Genomic DNA, 21,547 nt, shown 5'->3' with positions numbered 1-21,547 from the left:
GATAGCTTTAAAGCGGCCTCTGTCTATAAAATTCCCAGGAGGCAAAAGGGTTACACACAGAAATTGACCTTTGGATTTGTAACAACCTTTTGAAACTTAATCAGGACAAGACTAAACTTGTCATTAGCTCTGAATTTCGTCATAGACCGAATCTTAAATATGTTCGGGTTGAAGATTAGTTCATTGCCCCTAAGTCATCTGCTTTTAACCTAGGAGTCATAATGGAAAATTGCCTAAGTATGGAGCAACGTGAAAAAGATACGTAAATTACCACCTCAGGAACATAGCAAAGATTTACAAATATCTCACGTAGGACTCTGCTGAAATTCTTCATTGGTTCTTAGTCCAATAGAGAACAATATGTATGTATAAATGCCCATACATCTGATTCTCTCTCAATCACTTGTGGAGTACCTCAGGTATCCATTATTGGACCCCTGTTGTTTTTGCTATATATTGATTTACCAAACACCTCGAAACTGCTTAGTTTTCACTTATTTGCTGATGACACTAATATATAATGTTCACGTAAAAACCTTAATGATCTTGAACTAATCCTTAATCAAGAGCTCCATGCAGTGGCTGAGTGGGTGAAATCCTATAGACTAGCTCTCAGTATTTAACTAATTTTGTTCTTTTTCATTCTAAGAGACTTAAACCATACAAGTCATTAAATTCAAAAATTGATGGTGTGAACATCCAACAAGTTTCCACGGTCAAATACTTAGGTGTCACTTTTGACCCAAACTTGACTTGGAAAAATCATGTTGATGAACTCTGCTTAAAACTATTGAAAACTGTAGGCATATTTTCCAAATTAAGGTACTATGTTCATGTTGATATACTAATGCTTTACTATTCCCTAATTTACCCCTTTCTTACTTATGGTATTCAAGTTTGAGGTTTGTGACATACCCAACCTACCTAAAACCAGTAACTACTTTGCAAAAACGAGTCATCAGAATATTGACTTTTTCCGACCCTAGATCTGACATTCTGAGCCATTGCTGAAGTCTCTCAGACTCATAAAATTCTCTGATATAATTCATCTTGAAATTCTCTCTTTTGTTTACCAGTGGTACAATAAACTAAGCCCTTCTTGTTTTGTTAATTATTTTAACCCAGTATCTTCAATTCATTCATATAATACACGTCAATCAGAGACTGATTATCTGTTTGTTAAATCTATTCATACCACTCAATACGGCATTCGTTTTCTCAGTTACACTGGTCCAAAACTTTGGAATTCTTTATCTATTCATGTTGAGAAAATCAAGCTGTTTTCAAGTTTTTAGACTGTTCACAGTCCCCTATTTTTTCGTGAGATCGTTTAGATATACCGCGTCTTACCGTCACGGCTACATCTTGATTTTCAAATGTACCGAGGGGGCGGGCGTCGGGGATTATAGCTCTGGTTGGGGGGGTCGGGGGGGGGGGGGGGGGGGGCGAGAAAAATAGAGGGACTGTAATAACATCACTGCAGCTCGCGTTCACGGAGCGCGTTGTACCAGCAACGCAGGCGTTTGATTGGTCATTAGACAATAGATGTTGATTTGCGTTGACAACGGGTTTAGTTTAAGTTGCCGATACTGACAAGTCGTTGACAAGTCGATATTTCCATAAAACGTACGCTTTCATACCACAAGGCACATCTTGCGCAAACACACGAAGGATTTTTGGTATTTTGATTAGAAAAATGTTTTCTTGTGTGTGTTTGCCGATTAAATTTCGAGGAATGAGCCTAGAAACATTATAAAATCACTGTTTCGAAAGGAGATATTTGTAACATGCGTAATCGATGCTAAATGTGTCTGCCACGTTTTTCATCACTAGAGGAGTTTCTTAATTAATGAATGGTAAAAGGTGTGAAATTCCTGTCACGCCTCCTGAACGCGAGCTGCAGTGATGTTATTACAGTCCCTCTATTTTTCTCGCTTCCTCCCAAACCGCCCCCGCCCCCTAAGTAGTTTTGACACTCATCTAAGATGGCAGCCCGTAACGAAAAGCGCTCGATCTCGATGATCTTACGGAAAAATAGGGGACTGTGAACAGTCTATCAAGTTTTCGTCAATATATCAAGAATTCTGTGATTGATGGTTATAATACTATTATTGATTCCTAATGTTATGATTATATTATCTTTAACTACTATTTAATTAATGAACTAATACTTTTTATCTAAAACAACTATTTTTGTATCTGTATTCCTTCTACTCATATTCTTGTTTGGGTCACCTACTTGGTTAGTTCCACTGACTATTTAGGTGTCCCTAACTCTGCACAATGAACCTACAATTGAAAATTTCTTTTCTTTCACAATCTCTCGAGTTTATATTTTAAAGCACTATAAATTTGTATTAATTATTATTCTCTGTGAGTTTAAATAAAATTGACTTGACTTGACTTGACTACAGTATGTCCAAAATACAGCAGCTCGAATTGTGACGTTAACAAGGAAATATGATTCAATTACCCCAATAATGTTCAAGCTACACTGGCTACCTGTACATGTACAATCCCGGAAAATCGGAAAATCTCATCCAAAGTCAGCGGGGCATCTGAAATGGTTCATGTAAGCTACTTGATATGAGATTATTTTTTATTTACCTTGGCGTGATGGGCAACTTTTGCCAAGTATACATGTGTAAATATAGAAATGGAAATAAAAAACCTCTTTCAACGAACTTTTCTTAAGGCAGTATTTATTTCAAAAATGAATTTGAAACTTGAAAGAACCTTTTCTGTTGGCCTCTATTGGGAGTGAATGGGTTGTTTGTGCGTGTTTAATTTTAGCTGTTACTATCAATTAAGCTTAACAATTTACCGTCTCGTAACAGAGAACCCCTTGCTATGGAACCATGCCTCTGGAAGGAAATTCTAAGTGATGGAGAACTAGGCAGTTGTTTAACATCTTCTTTAACTGCCGTTTGAGACTCTTCTTCTGACTTAGGACTTCGAGCTGGAGACAGAGGTGCTGCTTGAAGTTGACGAGGAGCTGTTGCTGTCCGTTTCAGTAGAAGTGGTCACATCATCTTTCGTTGTAACACTCTGTTCATAAACTGTAGGACACACCTGGATTTTCGGTGTTACAACAGCATACTTCAATAGCTCTTCATACTCTCTTTGCAAAGCAGAAGAAACAGAACTACCAGGCGAATCTATGTCGGAAATGTGTGGTACGGCATCATTGTCAGACGACGCCGTTTTGACTGTGCTTGTTCACTCATTTTCGATTGGGTGAAAGAGTGATTATACTGCGCTCTGATTGGTTCTGACTGAAGAACGCCTGTCCATAGTACTTTACTGTGATTGGGTGCCCGACCATCAAAATGGCCGACATATATCGATGAAGGTTTACTGTAAATCATGCACTGAATGAATGTTTGATGTTATTACAGTACATTTATCAGCGAAACGTTGTGAACATGCATCAGCTGTATATTTGAAGTGGTTTGGATGACCCCTGATGCTGGACTGATCAATCATCAAGGGTTGTACTGAGCACTGATGATTCGTGTTCGTGGACCTTAGGTATCAGACAATAATCTTAAAAAGGGTAGTAGGTAAGCTTAAGTTCACATTAGATTTTTTTACCAGTTTTTACGTTTCTATATCCAATGAAAGGGACGAGGGACTTTCCCTTTACGTCACAGAATTGAACACACCTCTATCTATCCCCCTCATTCGATCGGTAAGGACAAAAACAAAAGAACCAACTGTCATGATGCCGTAGACGGTAGACAAGCGTTAAGATTCTAGAATTCTGCCGAAATCTAAAAGCCTCCGACCGTTAGTAACTGTTTCAGTGAAGCTGGACAATGGATCGGCAAGAGAGTATTAAAGGTATATGTTACTAAAAGTTCGCCAATACTAGAAAAGACGTATAATTATAATGTACACTTTATACAACGTATTAAATCAAATCTGCTCAAGTGTTTCGATTTAATTCTTTGCTCGAGCGCACTGTCGTCCACGATTGTTCAGGTTTTCTGTTATTGTCCGAAATTTAAATGCATTTGTGAGGTTTCAGTATTTCGAATAAAGTTGGAACGTCCTTGATTCGGTATTTTTAGCATCGACGACGAGTAATTTATGTTTCGTTTTCGCCATTATGCGCAGTTGAGAAATATGGTACAATTGCATCGAGAACCGCTGATCGAGCACAAGATCTCTTACACAATACGAACCATTTTAATTAAAAGTGTGGCGAATAAATGCATCAGTATAACAAACTATTTAGTTCCAGAAAACGAAATCACTAAGTCGTGTCCGATAACCCCGAGGCTAGTGGATTTTTCTATCGGGCTAGTTATTTTTGTTCTTAACTTTCCCGACGGACAAGTGCTCTTTTTGGGGTAAATTCAAATTACAGAAGGATTGTAATCAATCCTGCTAATCAAAAAGGGTTTTGGGGCTAGTTGAAATGACTTGTGGGCTTAATGTTTCTAAGAGACTAACTATATATTACATTTTAAAATCTTTGTATGAATTTAGTTCGGCACATGACACTGTAACTCTTTTGAAACCCAGCCGTCCTACGTGTACTTAAGCACAACAAAGCCTAGACCGTGAGCAGTCTCTCTTTTTCTACCGGTTTCCATTTGCGTGTCTTGCGTTTTGCTCAACAGACTACAGAAAAAAGATAGACTACTCGTAGTCTAAACAAAGCCTGCCATGCTTCATGGTAATAGTCTGTGTTGCAGATGCAATAGGCTATTTGCACTAAGAGGTCATGTGACATCGTTTTTATGAAAATGAAAGTTATATGATTTTGCCTTGGAAAAACGATAAGTGGGTCATATCTTTAACAAAATAATGGTGATTTGGTTTTTCAAACCCACACCATTTTCTTAAAATGAATAAGTTCGTAAATGGTCACGTGACCACAATGTGATTTTTAAAACTATGAATTACCTCTCTCTGAACACAAATTTTGCACTTAAACTTCAAGGAAAATGTTGAAAACATGATGTGATAACGTTTACAGCACAGTCTGAGCGTAACTATCAAACATTGAACAAGATATAAGCAAAAAGTAGTTTTGGTCGCCATGTTGGAGGGCAAGAGCATGCCCTCCAACATGGCGGCCAATACAAATGATACTACTTTGTGGAAAAATCAAAGTCCCATAAAACATCTTCCTTAAATGCGTTTCCTCTCAAATTTCGGGTGTAAGATAATTGTTATGTGCTCTAACAATTTTTGGCATCAGCAAGATTCCAACTCATTGTTTAAAGGAAGCATTGGTCACGTGATCTCTTAGTGCAAGTGGCCTATTTAGCCTCAGTAAGTAAGGTCTGTGAAGCAGTGCTGATATACATGTATCCTGTTTTTTGGACTGGAGCCCCGATGGACTCAACAAATGACTGGAAGAGCATTTCAAATTTCCTTTCATCTTAACCCCTTTCACTGCCAAATAAATTAAGAGCAAAGGCAAGTTCAACAAAAATCCCAAATTTCATTTTGTAAAATTTTTTAAAACAAATAACACCACATGAAAGTACTCCCAAAGAGATTTCATTTGAATAGGATTTTGTCCACAGTTAGAACTACGAAAGGGTTAATTTGCAAATTGACAATGGCATTTGGAACAGGCAAATCATGGTGGCTACTGAAATCGTGGTACACAGGTGGGGGCCCAGATCAAGGGTTTCAGTGCTGTTTTGCAGAAAGACTTAACCAGAGTCTGTGGCACAGGCTATATAGTAGAAGCATGATGTGGTTTTAAATGCCATGATAGAAATGGGCCCTATACATGTAATTGCAGGTAGTCATTGTAACTACATGTACATCGTAACCAATTTATTGCATCAATTAGTCCTTGTATATTTTTGTGGTGTACATGTATTAGTTGAAAATAATTTTGTTATTGAAATAATTATGACACTGTTAAAAATTGCCAGGCCATTACTCGGTAAAATTGAGAATTTACAGTAAGACACCAGTGTACTATACATGCATGTATTTAAGTCAAAGATTTCACTTGTTTGTCTGATAGTGTATGTTTATGGTTAGACTGAAATTTTACATCTCCTGAACCACTGTTTGATGTTACAGGTTGTAATATTTTACATCAGATACCAGCAATTTAATTTTGTACTTTGTTTTAGGATCGTGGCCTGTTGCTGCTTGTAATTCTCTGGAGCCAGGAACATGCAAACTGATAATTCTTGAAACCTGCCGACATAACGTCCAGGAGCTCTGGTGCTTAGCACCAGGGGATTCACTCAGTTCTCCAAAGCTGCGTTTTCCTGGCCAATTTGTCAAAGTTCAGTATGTCATTGCACTGTGCAATGAAGTCTCTCAAGAATTACTTGATTGCAGATTGGAGGCTCTTCAAAATTATGCCATGTTTAGAACTGTAAATGTGAGTGTAATATTACACAAAATAATGGTCATACAGTCAAAGCTCTGTTAGCATTACTGTTGTAATCAGCCCCCTTTACAGTACCCTGTATTTTAACTCTCATTACAAACTCTGTATTATTGCATAATTCTCATCAGCGGACAATTCCCATATGCAGCCACGGAAACTTCCATGGTTTAGAAGTAAGATTTTAGGTTTAATTTTTAAGACGGAATCCATTGTACCAGAATAATTTAAACAATACTGCATTCTTTATTACATTTTTCAAGAGCTATATATATACAATTCATTATCTGTAATAACACCAAAGACTATTTCTCATGGGAGCCCAAGAAAATAAATGTCAAATTTCAAAAGAATTTTGAAAACACAGATAGATGTCATTTTGTGAATTACAGAAAACTAATTACATCTATAGCCCTTGAAAAATATAAAATAGAATGTGATATTGTTTAAATTAAGCTGGTACAAGGTTTTTGTCCTCTGAAAATTAAAATTACCCAGTTTCCTGATGGACATCTGAAATGAAATCTCACTCCCTTCTGAATCTTGTACTTTATCGTTGTTGATCACAATAAATTTATGTCAGTTTTGGTCTTAAAGTTTATTATGTTTTTTTTACATAAGCGTCCGGTTACACTTCAAAGCATCTCTTGAGTTTTTTGCTTCTGGCTTTTAAAATAATTTCATTAACACATTGTCAGATCAACAGTATTTAACCAAACACACTTTTTTGCATTTCCAATGGTTATTTGTAGTTGGACAAGCTCCTGTAAGCAATGATTTAACCCTTATCTCTGAAGTGGCCAGTTAACTTGTGTAAAAAAACCATTTTCATAAGCAGCCAGCTCCAGCAACAGACACCTTTTTCATGTCCCAAGGTTGTCTGCTTACCAGTCCACAGCTTCTCTCCGACTACTGTATTAAATTTGTTTCTGTCCAAATAATATCATTTTTTTTCTTGGTACGCTTTCGGTTACACTCTGTGTTAATTTTATGACCTGCTGCTCAACTTAAGCATTAGTCACTAGATTGTTTCCTGGAACAGTTTCAGTAATTTATTACCTGATACTCAACTTTTAATAGCGTTATTCACTAGGGTAAGATTTTCTCACGCTTCCTACATTGTACATGTTCAGGTGTATCTCTTGTATTGGTAATGGATTCTAACAGGGGTCTTTCCGTAAGTAGCTACTCTTCACTTAAAGTAATGTTACACTGTATAATATGGGCAGTGTTTTTTTTTTTTTTGAGGGAGTGTCTACAGTCTCCTAACAGCTAGGGTCTTAAACTGTATACTGTTTTGTTACTCCCTTGTTCATTACCTAATTTGGTCTGACTGTTCCTACATTGTACATAATATTATTCATTTTCTTGGAGTTAAAGGTTGAGCGCTCATCTTAACTTACTGTATAAAGAATTGAACTGTCATGTATTGGTTTTGCATGATTGTACAGAATGAAAGACAGCGGGATGTGTTCATCATTGAAGCAGAAGTGACTACACTTCAGGGTCGTCTTCCTTTAGTGCAAACCTCCAAAGTGAGTTGTAGTGGAGATGTACTTCCCTCGCTTGCCGGGACTTTCACATTTCTCCTTCCTGCTGACATCCCAGGAACCTTCCACATTAACTTCAAGTTCAAATCACTAGGCCAGATTGGCAATTATGGTTTTGATGAAGTGTTGGTTGATGAAATTAAAACCTTTGTGGTGACCCATTATCAAAACAAGAACTTGTCTGATTACTGTGACGGCCACTTTGTGCCTGCAGTCGAAGTGCCCGTGGCTAGGAAACAACTTGTGGGTGAGTGTTTTCATAAAAAAAAATATTGTACTGTTATTAGTAGCATGTACATGCATAGTATAAGTACCATTAGGTAATAATATTAAGAATCATTAATACATTCTGTAATTCTTTTTTTAAAAATGGACCCACTGTGCAACTGTCATTTATACACCTTAACTAAGATAGTACGCACGCTTATTGGCCGAGAGGAGTGTTTGCATGAGATTATGTAAACGTGGTTGTGGCGTCAAGATGTTTTGCTTTTCGCGTGCTAATCACGCAAGCACGAATTTGAAAAAGTTTTTGACTTCAAAACTCGACAAGTTTACTTTATTTATCCATTCCTTTCTTCCACTTAAACTTGGAAAATCGTTACAAAGAAGGTATGTCGATTTTTTTTGCTCAAGCTGACATTTTAAGCGAGAAAAGTCAGTATTTTGGAAAGCATCTTTTTGCAAAACAAGAACTCATTGCACGTACAAAACTTTGTAGACAAGACTTTGCGACTGGTAAGAATTTCTCTTCTAACCAGTGCCATACAAAGAGTTTTGCGTTTTCTCTCGAGAAAGTTATTTTATAAAAGTAATAGAAAACTTTTTTCCTGTGTTTGCATATCCTGATATAAACACTCGAGGTGTTGGGAGAATTCTCGACAGTCATGCAAACCCTCAACTCCGTCTTGGGTTTGCATAACTGTCTCGAATTCTCCCAACCCCTATCATGTTTATATCAGGCTATGCAAACACGGAAAACATTTTCTATTGCTTAAATACAATCTATTCTGTACTGAGTACATGTATGTGTCAATGGCCAAGGGTCAATCAAATAAAGGAGAAGTTCAAGAATTTCAATATCTTTCCACTACACGATAACAGCCCTGTAAATGCAAAATGTCATCCAGTTTGTGCAGCACATTATTCTTCAACTTTCATGAACAGTGTACTTCATACTTGTTTGGTGGAATACACTGTACAATACATACAGTGTACATGATGTATGTAGTAATAATTAATTATAATAATACCCTTTAAGTCACAATATTCACATACAAATTCTCCAGTTCTCCGTGCATGTACATTTTCTTTAAGAATAGAGAGACTGTGGTATTAAGAAGATCAAGTATTTTCCTTTGGTGATTTTTATTAATGTTGTTACTTCTGTTGCCATAACCTTTTCTCTTGGTGATTGTAATTGGTGTTGTAAGGAAAAAATTGACATTGGTCACTCTATTGACTTACAGGAAGCTTCCATGTATCTTCAAAGTTCTTATAGTAAAATGTTGGCATAATTAATTTTATAGGTATACTTGGAACACCTGAAGTTCAAAGGATCATCAACTATTTCCAAGTTCTTGTGGAAAATGGTATTGGATAATCACTAATTTACAGTCTTCTTACACTTTATACATGCACCAATAAAAATTGTGTACCTGAATAAATGAGAATGCTATTTAACGTGGTGCTCATTAAAAATATGCTAACAAGAGCAAAACCTGTCAAGCTTCCATCACAAACATTGCATTATTAACTATAGTTTTATGGACAAAATTGTTGTTTGCATTCTTAATAATTACTTATTAATCTGGAATTATATTTGACCTTTCTATTATGTTTTTTTTTTCTTGTTTCTTGTCTTATGCAAATTTTGTTTTTATAATTTTCACAACTCTTATTTGTTAATGCTTTTAGGTGCCTTTGACTGTTTTAAGCGAGATCAGCGTCGTCTTCTTCAACACATGCATGCCAACTCCTATGATGCACGCTTCAAGGATTTGATCCTTGCTATTCAGCTGGAGGTACCCATAATACTGACCGTATGTTGATAAAAGTGTTGACAAAAAAATGACCTTTGCAGGTTACATTTCTATCTGTAAACTATTGACAAACTTCTCTGTTACATCAATAGTGATGGTCATTCAGGTTTTTTAAAAGCCCTTTGATGTAACAAATCATGAGCTTTTCCTCAAGAAAGCAATAAATTTATGGAACAGTAGAATGGTTTAGGTCATATCTTACAGGCAGGAATAATATGTTTGTGTAAATGGCTGTTGCTCCTCCAGTCAACAGCCACTACAGAGAGTTCCTCAAGGATCTCTCCTAGAGCCTATTCTTTTCCTTAATTTTGTAAACGACATACCTTTGAGTCTGCGTGACCCTACATTTGACTTTAGTAATATTGTTTTTGTTTAAATGTTGGTTTTTTTCTTTTTACACAGGAAAGCCTTTTGTTGTACCAAATGGGAAATCTAGAAGGGTGTAAGCAGTTGAGCAAAGATGTGTGTAACCAAGCAGTAAAGTTCAACTCACCCAACTACAATGTCATGGCTGGAAAGGCCAAAAGTGTTTTGTCTGGTGCTTACAAACAGGAAAGGAGGTTTACGAAGGCTGAAGAAGTCTTGGAGACCTCTACAGAGGTTGGCAACTAAACACTTCTATCGCACCATGTTAGAAGAGAATTCTTGGATTCTGGATTGCATTCTGCTGGTTTTGGATTCCAGGCACTGCATTCCAGTCTTTGTCAGTGGAACTAGGATTCTGGATTCCAATGTTTAGTGCCCGTGGGATTCCAGATTCCTTGAGCTGTATTCCAGATTCCAACACCAAGAATTCCAAATTCCACAAGCAAAATTTTCCTGGTTACACGGGATCTGGATTCTTTTACATGGGGCGACTTCCAAGTAACATTATGAATGGTTATTCCATTGAAAAGCAACGATCTGAAAATTAATTTGAAAATGTGTTGTCTTGCAGCTGTTAGAGGCAGTTGTTCCCGGAGAAGAGACTGCTATTAACCGCACTTGTGTTGCTGCCCTGTTCTCTGAGAAAGCTGCTGTTGTGGGAATCACCAAATTGGAGGAAAAGAAAATGAAGAAAGCCATGAAAGCTGCCCTAATCCATTATGGGTACCAACGTGATCGAGGTCTGAACACAAATGCGCGTGGTCCAAGGCGATCATTAATCAGATCAATTTTCTATTACCTTCATTCTACTCGAGAAAAGGCCACTAATCTGCAGATCCCAGTATCTGGTAAAGTCATGTCAGTGGTGGAAACCTTCATTCGAAATTTCAGCAGAGATTTTCTTAATGACTGCCCCATGAGAGACAAAGCACTGTTTTACAATGCACTGGGAGACTTGCATGCACAAAAAGGAGAGTATGAGCAAGGTGAGTCACTACTGTTACAGTTAGTTGTCACAATCTACTTACAAAGTAAATAGAATCCGTTACTGGACTTTTTGCATCCCTGTTGTGTTCTTTATGTTTTTATGTTTTTTTTAATCAATCGATTCAAGATACTAAGGTTTTCGTTATACCGCAGTTCTGTTCCATATATGTTTGTTTTAACTTTGATCAGGCTGGAGAATACCGTTTGTATACCGTGTACAGCTTACTTCCCTAAAAACTAAGGGTTTCTTTGTATTGAAGTCGCACAGTAACTAAAATGTACACTGTATTAACTATTCGATCAGGATTGAAGCAGATTCTCTACATACATACTAACTTTATTCAAGATGTAAACAAGCGTATTTACTGGAAAAGCATGATGTTAAAAGACATCTTGAAAAGGAAGTTGTGAAGTTAGTCCTATATTAGAACTCCCAAACAGAAATAGAAAATGCTAAATAAAAACATCAAATACAATACAAGTATTCAAAAATCAAGGCCTTAATTAAAGCACAGTTCTAGTTTAAAATTTATTAAATAGATAATGATGAAGCTTATTTTTAAAATGATGAGGGCTTTCAGCCTCTACTGTTCTTTGATTGTCTCTTACCTCTAACAACTGATTCTTGTTGTTTATATGTGAATGCCATTTTTATTCAATAGGGATCAGAGTTGTAACCAATGCATTCAGAATTGCGCGGGAACTTCAGCTGAGGGAAGATTTTAGTGGCTCACGTGATCGACTGAGGCAGCTGTGTTTTTTGAGCGGACGGATGTCTTTTGAAGTTCCTGTGGGAAGAATGGCAGGAAACCAGCCTTTCCAAGAACCGCGATATGAAATACTGGAAAGATATCTTGACGAACTAAGACAAGTTTAAAGATCAAGGTAGTGATAGAAGGAATGGCCCTAGTTACCACTCCTAACCATGTCTCTATAAAACAGGCACCTGTTGGATCGAAAGTACGTGTCAGTAGGGAGTTTAAGACATCGCCATAGCGACGTCAACGAGAACAACTATGTAGGCGTATCACACTTTTTGATCCAGTACTGACATTTCTTTGCCTACAACTTGAAAGTTCCAATGCGATGCTTTATGGAGAACGTGAACACATGACAATTCTTTTTTCTCTTCCTTAATTTGGATACAGTCCTTAAGATTTCGTGTTTTGTAAAACTCTGGCCTTACATTTGGGAAATTGCGTGAATTAAAAATTGGGAAATTTGAAAGAATGCGAATTCAGTTATAAATATTTGCTACAGCCGCCGTCGTGGTGCCTTAAATTCTCTAGTCTAAGAGAGGTGACCTCTTCATAGTGAGTGTATAATATAAAATGGATGAAAAGCGGCAGGGACTAACCCTAGGTGTTCTTGTTATGGAGTTTACTATTGTATCGGGTGTTGTTTGTTTAGAAATAGGTGACTGATGTTGCTTTCCTGCTATGTCAGAGCTATGTCCTTGTTACTTTGCTCCTTGTTATTTAGGCCACTTATTTTCTTCTAGAAGGAAAGTACAGTTGTAAAACAGAGCACTTGCCTCTTTTTAAATTGCGTGCATGCTTCAAACAGTAACTTTTGTTTGTAGTTGTTTTATGTTTTTTTATGTATATTTTTTGTTTCAAATCAGAGAGTGAGTGAGAGGATTATAGCCTATGAACACTGAAGGTGAAAACGAAGTGGCTTTAAGAGAGCGTATATCGTAAATCTTGTAGACTTTTGTGGACAAAGAAGATAAGCTAGCAAATTAAAGACATTCATTTGCACATCACAACTCTTTCGCTCCAAAATATGCAAAATGAAAATTAGATAACGTAATGAATAAACAAACAGTTTAGTTATGCCGGAGACCTTTTCTGTACTTGAATGGTTATACCAAGATTCTGTGGATGACTCTAAAGATTGGAGAAACATTCACATTTCCATAGCTAATTAATGTATCATCTCTTCATTGCAACTCGATTTTTGAAACTGCCATGTTTATGGGATCTTAAAGTTTCCTCAAAATTTCGGCTAAGAAAGGTCAAGAAAGGGGACAAGCAATGATAATGTTATAAATACCGTAAATGGCGCTTTTAGTTTTAAGAGACGGACGTCGTTACCATTGAATATATCACCGTCCGGAAAGTCTGTAAAACAATAGTTCTCATCTTTTTGCAGATATAATTATTTGAAGTCGTACATATTTTAATGTACCGTTACTACTTATTATTAGTCTTTTAACTAGGATCGTATACGTACAAGAAACTATTCATTTTCCAATGTGCATCAATTAGAAGGTGTGCTTTCAATTAAACTTTGTTGTAAAATGTACACTTCAAGACCACACTCACCATTAAGGAACTCATTTTTCATAAAATGACAAAGGTAACCCTCTGTAACCTTCTTATACCATTTTGTGGCATTGACAAATGCAAAGTTACGAACGCACGATGAATTTACTACTACCAATAAGACCTTGTGGTCTTGCCGTGTAGGCCTAAGACCTTAAAATGCAACAATGTTTATTGAAGTACCTTTATATGATGTATTCGTGCATGTTATCGCTACCTAGTAGCCCCATTTTTATGCAAAGATCGTTTTGAAAAAAAACTCTCAAATTCATGAGAAGACGAAGGATCTGCGTCGTGAGAATTAATTATTCGGGTTAAATCATTGTCATAGGTCTTTACAGGGTTTTTTATGTTCGCAATACGAACTAAACTTCCAACTCTTGGGACCCTGTGCATCTCGTAACAATGATATTACTACTACTGTTCCTTTTTTTTTGTTTTTGTTTTTTTTTTTACTTTATACGCGTCTTTTCTTTCTAAATTTTTGTACATATTCATATGTTATTTTGCTACGTTAACTGTTCCTTAAAAGTTATTCCACAAGTTTAAAGTAGATAACAATGTTTTTGTACATAATTCAATTGTACCAACCACTTACAATGTTGAAACAAACGAACCCATTGTTACAAGAGCCAATAATATATCAACTTCTGGGTCGGTTTGTTTAAAGCAGTGGTAAGATAACCCAGGGTTAGTGCGAAATATGAATTCAGATATGAATGAAGCAAATTCAGTTTTATTCGTTTTGTCTGCAAATTGATGATTGGATGTTCTAAAAGGAATGGAGAAAATTATCCTGGAAAATGTTTATGAACAAAAGAAAAAGAAACTTGGGCTAAAATTTAACCCTGGGTTAGCGCTTATCGGCCTTTGAACAACTGGACCCTGGTTGTCACATTTATCAAATGTTGAAACATGTAGTATATAGTATATAAAAATAGTATATAGTATAATGTGGACGATAATAGTCCTATATCACTCAAGGTACTTAATAAATAAATTATTTTTTCTAGCATTCTTTGATAGAAGTTTCTACTAAAAGTAAGATATATTTGAAAGTAGATATACGACTAACAAATTAAAGAGGAAAGAGTTAACAAAGTGATCCCGTTTCTATTGCTTGTGTTGTTTATGTTAGTGTAGTTCAAGTTACGATATCAAGCCTATGTTTAATAGACCGTTTTATATTTTCCGGCAGTTTCTTTTTATTGTAATGTAAAGTTTGTTCACAAAGAGCACTTAATTTTCACGCGACTTGACGACAGCAGGGATAAGTCGAGAGAGAAGACCCCACATCTAAACAGAATTTTAATTCGATCAACTTCCCAAGCATTTCCAGCTTCTCCAAGAAATATCCCTTCTAAGCGTTATATAAAACGTTACAAACAACGAAAGTGAACTTTGAAAAACTCTTAGGGTAACAAGCTTTCAAAACCTACAATTGTCATCCGTTTATTAATTCTTTAAGTTCGAATTAATATTCTTTAACTTGGTCCATCAGTGCCTCATTTTTATTTGTCTTGTTCAGGATTGCCACGGTCAGGGAAAAACAAAAAGTTTTCAAGATCGGGGAAAAGTCGGAATTTTTTCATAAGTCTGGGAAATTTGTGATATTCTCAAAGTCAGGGAAGTATATTTACCACGCGCACAAAATCCCGTGTAAAGCTTAAAGAGTAAAACCTGTTTGAAATTGAAGTCCGGAATATTGGTGGTCTACAAAAAAAGCCGAAGCAAATGTAAATTTGGATTTTTTTATTAGTAATGTAAAGTCAGTGAAAATTGTTTACAGGTTAGTTTAAAATATCAGAGAAAAGTCAGGGAATTTTTAAGTTTCTGTTGAGCAGCAAGCCTGTTGTTATTATACCATCTTCTTTGTTTAAAGCGGTTATTTTTATGTTCCACACAATTTAGTGCTAGTCACTGTTTGAATTTTGTTTAATTTCGTGACACAGCTCCTTTAATGGTGTTGCTTGGGTCTAACTTGTCTTATCCCCAACTAGAGGTCAACCACTTTCGATTTTTATGACTCCTTTTAGACAATTTACACATGCATTTACATAGCGTCCTTATCACAAGCACCGTGATCGCTATAAGTGTTAAAACAGATGCTCCATATGCAGTTTCGGCGAGTCCTAACAAGGACAGAGAGTTGTCTATGATGACCATGCACTTCTGATCGAGGGTTGGAACTACATCACAACCTCTGCGAGCTCTTTGGTACTGAAAGCCAAAAATGTTATCTATAAGTTTTTGTTTGTAACCGATAAAAACCTTACGTGAGATCATGGATGGGACGGTAGCAAAATAAGTTTGACTTATCATTTATATCTTTCGTATGTTTTCTTATTGTATGATTATTCAACTTTTAAATTCCTTCTGAATATGTTTTTCAAACAGTTCCTCTCTACTCCGCAGAGGCCTCATTGTGTCGGAGGGAGGCTGGGGAGAGGGATAAAATGAAAGCGCGCGGAGGACGATGGGAAGGGGGAAGCGAGGAAGAGAGACCGTTTTCCCTCTTCCCATCGTCCATCGTGCGGTTGCTGCTTTTTTTTTTTGGTTATTGCTATTTTAAATGTAATACCCAGTGGGAGCCTTTGCAGATCGAGGAGAGAGAAATAGTTCTCTCTTAAGCCTCAAGGCTAGTCACTACTCGCATTGCAGCCTTTTGGTGCGTTTTCGTTATTTGTATCCATGCTTATTCTACTCTTTTAAATTCCTAATGTTAATGACTTACAACCATTTTTCAAGCTTTAAGGCCAACGCTACTTGCATTTCAACCTTGATGCGTGACAGTAACCAGAGCTCCAGTACAGAAAGCTGTTGACTGGATTGAATATGTTCACAGGCATGGATCGGAGGAGCCAGGCACTTAAGACCTCAAAGGCAAAGTCTCTACTGGTATCAGGTGTATCTGTTAGATGTTAACTGCCGAGGTGAATCGCGAAGTTCTAATTTCATGACTGCTCCACATTCCCTGTGTGGTAACTATGGGCTTACTAGAACCAACAGAACGGTTATCCCGAGACATGCATGTGTATATGCCGAGAGGGTTGTAACTAGAATAGATACCTTAAAATCAGGTTGCACATCTTAATATTTTTAATTTATTACACATGACAACCCTGTGCTCCTTGTAGACAGTTTATGCAAATTTATTGGACCTATTTTTTCAGAACAGTGTGGAAATCAAAGTAAGAGACAGCTGTGCAAGGAAAAGAGTTGCATACAGGGTTTAGCGCCGAAGTATAGTGATTAGATCTTTCAAAAACGGTTAGCTTTCAGTAATGTAATGATCAATTCCCTGTTAAGTAACCGATGTCGGCAATTAAAGCCCTTGATGGTGTATTGCATACGGGGACATTTCAAGTCCTATATACTGCCTTTCGTTTTCTTTCTTCTCTTATATAGTACTCTAAGTTATTCCTCCTATCATGTATTTGTAGTAATTAAAAGATGACAATCTGATTTTTTTTTTTCGCGAGCGCTCGAGAACGAGCGCGGAGCGCAAGAAAGAAAGATAAAGAACGTCTTTAGGCATCTTTGGGAAAAAATAGGTTTATTAATTTCCTCCTCATGTCAACGCCTCATGATAATAACCTCCGCGTTTGCAGTACCAATTAAGTTTGGACCAATGGTATTGGAGATATAAATTGCTTGTGTCATTGGCTTAAGTTTTTTTTTTAATTAGACGCGAGCGTGATGAGTCGTTGACATGATGATGACAGGATAATCGCCCTTCAGCCAATGGTAATTTGCTTTTCTCGGGAAAAGCAAGTTTAAATTGCTTCCAAAGATGTCTACGGACGGTCTATCTTCTTCTTCCCCCACCACTACCCCCTCACTTGCGCTGGCGGTCAATAAATCCCCCTCGGTTTTTATTTTTATCACGCGCGCTCGACGGACTTTGAAGGGAAAATAGAGGGTCTGTGAACAGGCTAATCAAGGTTACGAAGTACGGCCGCCTAATATATAGATTTAGCCAGGGCTAAAAGCGAAGCTCCCATTAATAAATTTATATTTTAAATCAAACAATAAACTTGTAATCCACAAATCAGTTAACTTAAGGGCACATTCATGTGACTTTTGAGGGAAAGGATAAGTTATTTTAGAGTGAAACATCTTACATCGAGTTGATAGCCTAAATATATGTACACCCAAAAAACAGCAAACATTATCTTCGATCACATTCAAGAGCCATAATGGCTCTTGATCACAGTAGATTAGGCTTCGAAAACAAATTCTTGGAAAACAAATCAGGCCGAATTTTTTTGCGTTCGACAGGTTTACTTTACAAATTCTTGCCAACAAGTCTGAGGGTGTGTAAACCAACCTTTTATACTTTTTATATATCACATCTGAGGCGAAACAGTACTATTTATCATACAGACCTCGGACAGAATACGGTGTCTCACAATTTTTCAAGACAAATTGCACTCAGTCAATGTTTAGGACGATCAATCGTGGGCTTTTAGCGAAACCGTTCAAAAAAATTTCAAAATCACCCATACAGTCAGTGTGTGGTCTAGTGTTTGAATGAACTTTTATAACACAGATACGCTTCAACATAATCACGAATTTATTATCATCATTTTTTGTTAAATAAAGGTTTCAGTTATAACAATGTGTAATCTTATAAAGCGTCTGACACGCGCGACATTTTTAAGTACTCCTTCAAGCGATGTTCATGAACGATGAAAACAAACGCCACGGACAAGCGATTAAAATTGCAAGAAGGACTACTAACAATCAATAAAAGAAATATAATTCGGTGAAACATTTACAGAGACAACAATTTTCATTCACGAAGACAAGTATTAAAGATATTGTCCCTAAAAATCCTGAGTCTTTAAGCTTAAAGCTTAAGTTTATTTTGTTTTAATTGCAGCCGGCCTCCCGGTGTTTGCCTTTTTCAAAGATCAACTCCTCGAAGCAAGAAAATCGCTCAAAGTTTCTTTCTACAGCCAAATTTATAACTAAATATTCTTCGGAACGTTTTCTTCCTATTTGCCGTGAGAAAATATATCTGAAGGCCTTTTAAAATTCTGTAAGCTTAAATCAAACCTGATACTAGGTCAGATCATTGACTCAAATCTTACAAACGAGCAAAAACTTGCCGCATAAACTGTGCTCGACTTCATGAAATTAGATATAACAAAAACAAACATCAAATACAATTATTACTCAGGCTTACCATTCGAGATTCAGTTCCTGAAAGATATCAAGGAAGGCCACAGTTGCTTGAGAATTTTAAACCCTCTCACGCATTAAGCAAGGTGAAAAACGAAAACGATGCCATCCGAAATCGGAATACTAGTACCCAATTTTGACAAGCGACGCATTTCTCAACCAAAAACCCAATAAACAAACCAGCCATGGATAACAGAAGACTCTTGATAGTAGCTGTATTTCATTTTGTACTTCCAGTGGAAAAAGACAGTTAAAAACATCACAAGTTGACACAAAACTCTGTCAGCTTCAGCTGTCAAAGTAAACAACTTTCAAGACGCTGCATAAATTTTCCGCATGAACTCACCTGTCAAATTTTGACCAATCAGAGTACAAAAATCGGACGTAGAGCGTGACCAACGCGTGACCATGGTAAGAAGAGGTCTTCTCCGCCTGTATTTTTAAAAACCTGGCTGAGTTTTCGCGTCCGGGGTCAGTTTGAAATCAAGATCTTGACAGTGAGGGACCATAGTGACATAAACACAACATATTTCATATGAATCATTGGAAAAAATAGACTTGAGCCCGCGATCATTTGAAACTGGTAATTTGTCAGCGGATAACTTCAAAAAAGTACTTGACCACGATGGGTCGACATTTGAGCCCGCGGTACGGTCCTGTGATACTGGTCAGCGGATATCCTTTTTTGACAGCTGTCAATTGATCACAACATTGTGCAATTAGTTTTCTCTTGGGCTCCCAAACTAGCTAGAAAGTGTGAGAGTAAACATTGGTTTCCCTGTGGTGCGGACGGACGGTCGGGCGTACGGTCACGTGATTACCAAGTTTTCTCGGATGGGTAGATTACCACATTTCTTTAGCTATGGGGCTGCGTCCACGCGCGCGCTTCGCGCGCGGGTGGAGCTCCGCTATTACTGGTTTTCACATGACGTCATCAAAATTTAAAACTAAAGAATTATCGATGCTCCTTGACCTAAGATTTTCCTTTCATGAAGGAGTAGAGTAGCTAAAATCAAATCTTCATAAAAATTTCTGCTTCGAAAGGGTGGTTGAACTAAGCTTTTGCGTGATGGGGCATTTACCTGACGGCTGAGAAAGCTGTCATGTAGGTTAAAAAGTTACTTATTTGGGGGGATTGGTATCTGAACAGTCATTGTAGTGGAAAAAAGTATAACTTTAATGTTTGATGAGTTCCTTGAGAGGATAAATTCACTTTTTCTCTTCGTAGCAAAATTCAGCGACAGATGTTTCTGTTGGTGTGCGGCGGCAATGTTGGTGTGCATCTAAATGGACACCAACATGGCATCTACATACTGCAAAGCTCTAAAGCAAAAAAATCATTTCCCCAAATAATATATTGCATATGAAAAATTGCACTGGCCTGAATCTTGGCGAGCATCCTTGCATATTTACATCCTTTCATATCCCAGATTCTGGACTATTCAACAGTCTGGTCTATTGAACGGTTTTATTTATTTTTTTGATGGCGTGACAGTGAAAAACAGCAATTTAATTTTTGACAGGCGAAGCATAATATACTTACCTTGGATTATTAAGAACCAGGTGAATTTTCTGGTAGATCTCGTCTTCTTCCATTTTCTTGATATCAATCCGCACTCCCATACCAAAAACCTGAGCCTGGATACGGTTGCTAAACTGGTCAGCAAACAGTGGAGTGCACAACAGCGGTACACCGTAAAAAGCGGACTCGTATAAGCTGCTGTGGCCGGTATGAGATATGAACAGTTTTGTACTTTTGATAGGCCAAAATGTCCTTTTGTGGAATCCAGCTGAAGACTTTAACGTTGGAAGGTAGGTTTCTTGGAACATGCTCTGAAATTGAAGTTATAAAGCAAGGAGACAGGCTAAGATCTATTTTGTAAAATTTTAGTTGTTGTAGGGGAGGTTTTACTTTAATTTTGCACGATCGAACCAAATACCAGTTTATATTAGTGGGCAGACACCTGACACATCGCTTTTGAAAGATAATAAGGCCAAGTCATCCACACTTTTTCGAAGCTAGCCTAAGTGCTTTGGGGATCTCGGAAATGGGCTATTTGAAATCAACTACGTGGCTCGACGCAAGGTATACCTGAAGATAGTGTTGTGCAGGCAGTCATTTTTCCTTTTTTAACAGTAATAATTTTAACTATTTGCTCTCCATGAAGTATGCTGTTCAACGGTAGCATATTCTGCAAAGACTAATGAAGAAAATTTGGTACTTCGGACTGAAATTTTCTCAGAGGTAACTATGCTATTCTAATTTCCTTACAGAGAACTGTTAAAGGTCCGAAAAACTACATAGTAAAGGCGGCATTTGTGAGATCTCTCATAATTTTTGTTCCACTTACTTTTTAGTCTCCACACAACTCGCTGTTCCAGTCTCCCGAAAGCTGCTGCTAAATGTTCCACGTGATGTTTCAGCAAAATAGCGTCTCCAAGTGTTCCCAAAGAAAATATAACCACTCCTTTATCTCCTGCTCCAGTTTAGTTACAAAGGATTTCAGTTCTAAGGGCAGCTTCTTTAACGGCTGGATGGGCAAGGGTCTGACAAATTTTGTGTCTTGCAAATATAAACAGTAGTTATATAGGGATGAAGATAACCCTTGCGATGGATTAGGTGGATTAGGTGCCTATGGATTAGGTTGATTAGGTGCCTATGGATTAGGTTGATTAGGTGCCTAGTCAATGACGTCACAGCATACCTTCTTGCAT

The 21,547-nt window shown here is 37.2% G+C and overlaps 1 protein-coding gene and 1 pseudogene across 1 annotated transcript; one reads left to right on the top strand and one right to left on the bottom strand.

The window, feature by feature from the left end:
• The first annotated feature begins 3,649 nt into the window (after positions 1–3,649).
• Positions 3,650–13,324, top strand: LOC140933986 (uncharacterized). The gene is made up of 9 exons (XM_073383674.1): positions 3,650–3,843; positions 6,111–6,367; positions 7,825–8,170; positions 9,453–9,515; positions 9,841–9,947; positions 10,368–10,565; positions 10,903–11,317; positions 11,981–12,203; positions 13,270–13,324. Exons 1-8 carry the CDS (start codon positions 3,819–3,821, stop codon positions 12,193–12,195), a joined length of 1,626 nt encoding a protein of 541 aa, XP_073239775.1. The 5' UTR covers positions 3,650–3,818; the 3' UTR covers positions 12,196–12,203; positions 13,270–13,324.
• Positions 13,325–20,115: 6,791 nt separating this feature from the next.
• On the bottom strand, positions 20,116–21,547 carry LOC140933166 (UDP-glucuronosyltransferase 2A1-like; annotated as a pseudogene).

Source organism: Porites lutea, chromosome 4 (genome assembly GCF_958299795.1).
Source record: "Porites lutea chromosome 4, jaPorLute2.1, whole genome shotgun sequence".
Classification (NCBI taxonomy): Eukaryota; Metazoa; Cnidaria; class Anthozoa; order Scleractinia; family Poritidae; genus Porites; species Porites lutea.
This window is presented reverse-complemented; position numbering and strand designations above follow the sequence as displayed.

What these genes read in the sequence shown, in the direction of transcription:
- LOC140933986 (XM_073383674.1), top strand. Translation starts at nt 3,819, where the DNA reads ATGGATCGGCAAGAGAGTATTAAAG. An exon ending in CCATGTTTAGAACTGTAAAT is followed by an intron (nt 6,368 to 7,824) that starts GTGAGTGTAATA and finishes ATGATTGTACAG; the next exon opens with AATGAAAGACAGCGGGATGT. An exon ending in TCCTTGCTATTCAGCTGGAG is followed by an intron (nt 9,948 to 10,367) that starts GTACCCATAATA and finishes CTTTTTACACAG; the next exon opens with GAAAGCCTTTTGTTGTACCA.